This window comes from Notothenia coriiceps, unplaced genomic scaffold, assembly GCF_000735185.1.
Source record: "Notothenia coriiceps isolate Sejong01 unplaced genomic scaffold, NC01 NC01_scaffold00019001, whole genome shotgun sequence".
In the NCBI taxonomy this organism is placed as follows: domain Eukaryota; kingdom Metazoa; phylum Chordata; class Actinopteri; order Perciformes; family Nototheniidae; genus Notothenia; species Notothenia coriiceps.
Window position 1 is genome coordinate 388,744 of NW_011351702.1, and position 2,838 is coordinate 391,581.

General features: G+C 42.7%; 2 protein-coding genes across 2 annotated transcripts in view; both read left to right on the plus strand.

Moving 5' to 3' along the window:
- Positions 1-2,838, plus strand: part of mtmr6 (myotubularin related protein 6) — a 23,372-nt gene that overhangs the window by 6,676 nt on the left and 13,858 nt on the right. The window lies entirely within an intron of this gene.
- Positions 298-1,606, plus strand: LOC104951661 (myotubularin-related protein 6-like). Its single transcript, XM_010778377.1, has 3 exons — positions 298-460; positions 536-662; positions 956-1,606. Exons 1-3 carry the CDS (start codon positions 363-365, stop codon positions 1,304-1,306), a joined length of 576 nt encoding a protein of 191 aa, XP_010776679.1. The 5' UTR covers positions 298-362; the 3' UTR covers positions 1,307-1,606.

Sequence of the window (2,838 nt, forward strand, 5' to 3'; positions counted from 1 at the left end):
CCACAGAGCGTGACCGTTGTGGATCAACTTTTAGCGCAGTTCTCCAGTGAAGCGGGGAGGGAGTCTCTCCCTCCGCAGCCCGGTTGGCGTAGTTTTGGCACAATTCCGTCGTACAGACCGACGTTAACAGCAGCCCTGCCTGTGCACACGGAGACCGACTGTCGTCCGGTGATCTAACCGCCTTCTGGAAAAGCTTCACAAGTACGTCGGTACGCAAATGCGCTTTGTGACTCAAGTGACGGTACGCATTTCGGATTGTTGCCGCGCATGCGTACCTGCGTACCAGTTATGTGCACCTCTGACTATATCTTCTATTTGTTTCCAGGCTGAGGGAACGGACCCACTCTCTGTGGGCGTTTCTAATGAGCGAGAGGGAGAACTACTTGAATCCGTTCTACAGCCCTGCATACTCTAAAGCCCACCCTGTGCTGCAGCCCTCCACTCTGCCCTACCACTTCAAGTCAGTACAGCTCCTCTCCTCCCTGTAGTTATAATACAAGTGTATACATGGCATCTTACAGTCCTTATTTCTCAGGTTCTGGAGGAACATGTACCACCAGTTTGATCGGTCTATGCACCCCCGTCAGTCGATCCTCAAAACCGTTCTGAATCTGAGAGAGGAAGGCCGCAAGGCAGAGAGCGCACTGCAAGCGCTGGAGAATGTGAGTTTACATGCATTAATTATCTTTATAAAGCAAATATATTGAAGTCACTGATTTCTCAATGTATCTTTTATAAATTCAGTATGGATATGAAATAAAATAAAATCCCATTCCTTCAGAAACTATGATTGGAATTATGTTTTTTTAATTTGAATTTATATAAAATAACAAATGAAAATATCGTGAGGGTGAACGGTCAACCCTTTGATTTGTCGACTCCCTGCTCTACGTTACTTACATTTCTGATTAAAAACATCTTTCTCTGTGTTGTTTTGTCTCCCCTCTCTGTCCAGCGGCTCCTTCAGCTCGGTGTGACCCCCGTTGTGACCTCTGACCCCCCTGCACCTCCTCCCACCAGAGATCAACACTGCAACACCCTCCCGGCGCGGCCCGATTCACTCATCCTGGGGGCTCCCATCAACCACAAAGAGGTGGAGCGACAGGAGGAGGAGTTCGATCAGGAGGAGGTGGGCGAGGAGGCCACAGAGAGCACTGACACAGAGCGGTCAGTGGAGGGCAGCAGCGGCACCGACAGCAGGAAGCAGAGCTACGGAGAGCTGGATGGGACATACAGCAGCGAGTTGGCCAAAGAGGAGCCAGCTGCTGTGAGCCTGGAGTTTGGAGTGGCGCGTATGACCTGCTGAGACCAAACTGGGGGGGATTGTGGGATGTCAAGTGACGGGAGCAACTGAGTGAGAGGGCTTATTGAAAGCGTGTGCGTGGCGAGGGGAAAAGTCGTTCTGTATTTCATAACGCGCTGATTAGGCAATGGTCCTAAATGGTCCATTGGGAGTGAATGAAGTTGTATGTGTGTATAGTCTAAATCTCAATGGAAAGCGTCATGTCATATATTGCACCTATAGAAAAAAAGCTTGTTTTTTTATGAATGTTAAAAAGCACTATAGAGAATAATGAATAAGAGAATAAATTCATCCCAATAAAATGTTGACTTTTTCTAGTTTGTTCAGTTTATATAATCCAATCATAATCCAAATACTAGTATTTATTATTTTTCTGGAACCACAAATATTTCCTCTTATCCAAAACCTGGAATCCAGCCTAATCTGAATGTTAGGACCTGATCTGATTTTTTAAATTCTACATTAGTGAACATAATCTAGCACTGGAAATAAGGCTGAAAAATATGGGTGCACTACAAACTCTATCAGACTAAATGCAATTGAAATGACTGTAGCTAGTCATTTTACATATTTAACCAATTTCGTGACTATAATTAATTGGACAGTGATGTTCAGTCCTGAAGAGGTTCAGCTGCTAACTCATTGACCATTTAATCCTATTTCACATCTCACATTGATCAGATAATCTGATTTACTAACATCCATTGATCCCAAAATCCTATTGGTCACCTCTGTCTGCCATGTCAATGACTGATTATTTATGACAGCTGACCCCGATCAGGGGTCACTCACAGACATACTTGGGAAAAATAAGGTCAATAAGTCTAGTTGTCAAAACACTGACAAATGCTGGATTCTTAGAAATGGAATCATGTCAGTTTTTTTTAAAAGAAACAAAAAACAATCCATGATTTTCTTCTTTCGGTGGAATAGGACCAGGCCCTGTGGTGGTCCAAGGGCCTATCGAATACATCTGATAAACTAGCAATGTCTGTTTAAGGAAATCATAAAATAGTTACTCAAGATAATCCACAGTTCTTGTTGTCAGCAGTTTCAGGTAAGAGTTATTTATTTCTACCGTATCACTGCGCAGAATAAAGGGCTCATCTACTAATGGACCAGAGTAGCTAGTTTAGCGATGCTACTTAAGCTAGCAGTATTTGTTAGCTGTAAACTAATCTACTACACAAGCTAACAATGTTGTATAAAAATGACCTTTCATAATATAAATATATGCATTAAATAGTATAGCGGGGAACATTAAAATATGATGTTTAGAATTAGGGTATAAACCTTAAACATATAGTAGCCTATAGGCCTACTAGGTATAGGGTGATCCTTAATGCCATGTACATTTTCGAATTCATTCATTTTAAGCTCCAACCACCGGAATTCGTTATGATAGTCAAGAAAACTCTCCTGGTGAATTTTATTCAAATTCCAACAACATTTACCCCTCCCTCATCAACCTTGAAGTTTAGATTCACGTAGGGTGGTCCTTCAAATTGAAAGTCGGAAAGTCTGAGGGTTTTCTG

Excerpts from the sequence above, each read along its gene's own strand:
- LOC104951661 (XM_010778377.1), top strand. The coding sequence starts at position 363 with ATGAGCGAGAGGGAGAACTACTTGAATCCGTTCTACAGCCCTGCATAC. Across the intron at positions 461-535 it reads ACTCTGCCCTACCACTTCAA|GTTCTGGAGGAACATGTACC; the intron begins GTCAGTACAGCT and ends CTTATTTCTCAG. Across the intron at positions 663-955 it reads CACTGCAAGCGCTGGAGAAT|CGGCTCCTTCAGCTCGGTGT; the intron begins GTGAGTTTACAT and ends CTCTCTGTCCAG.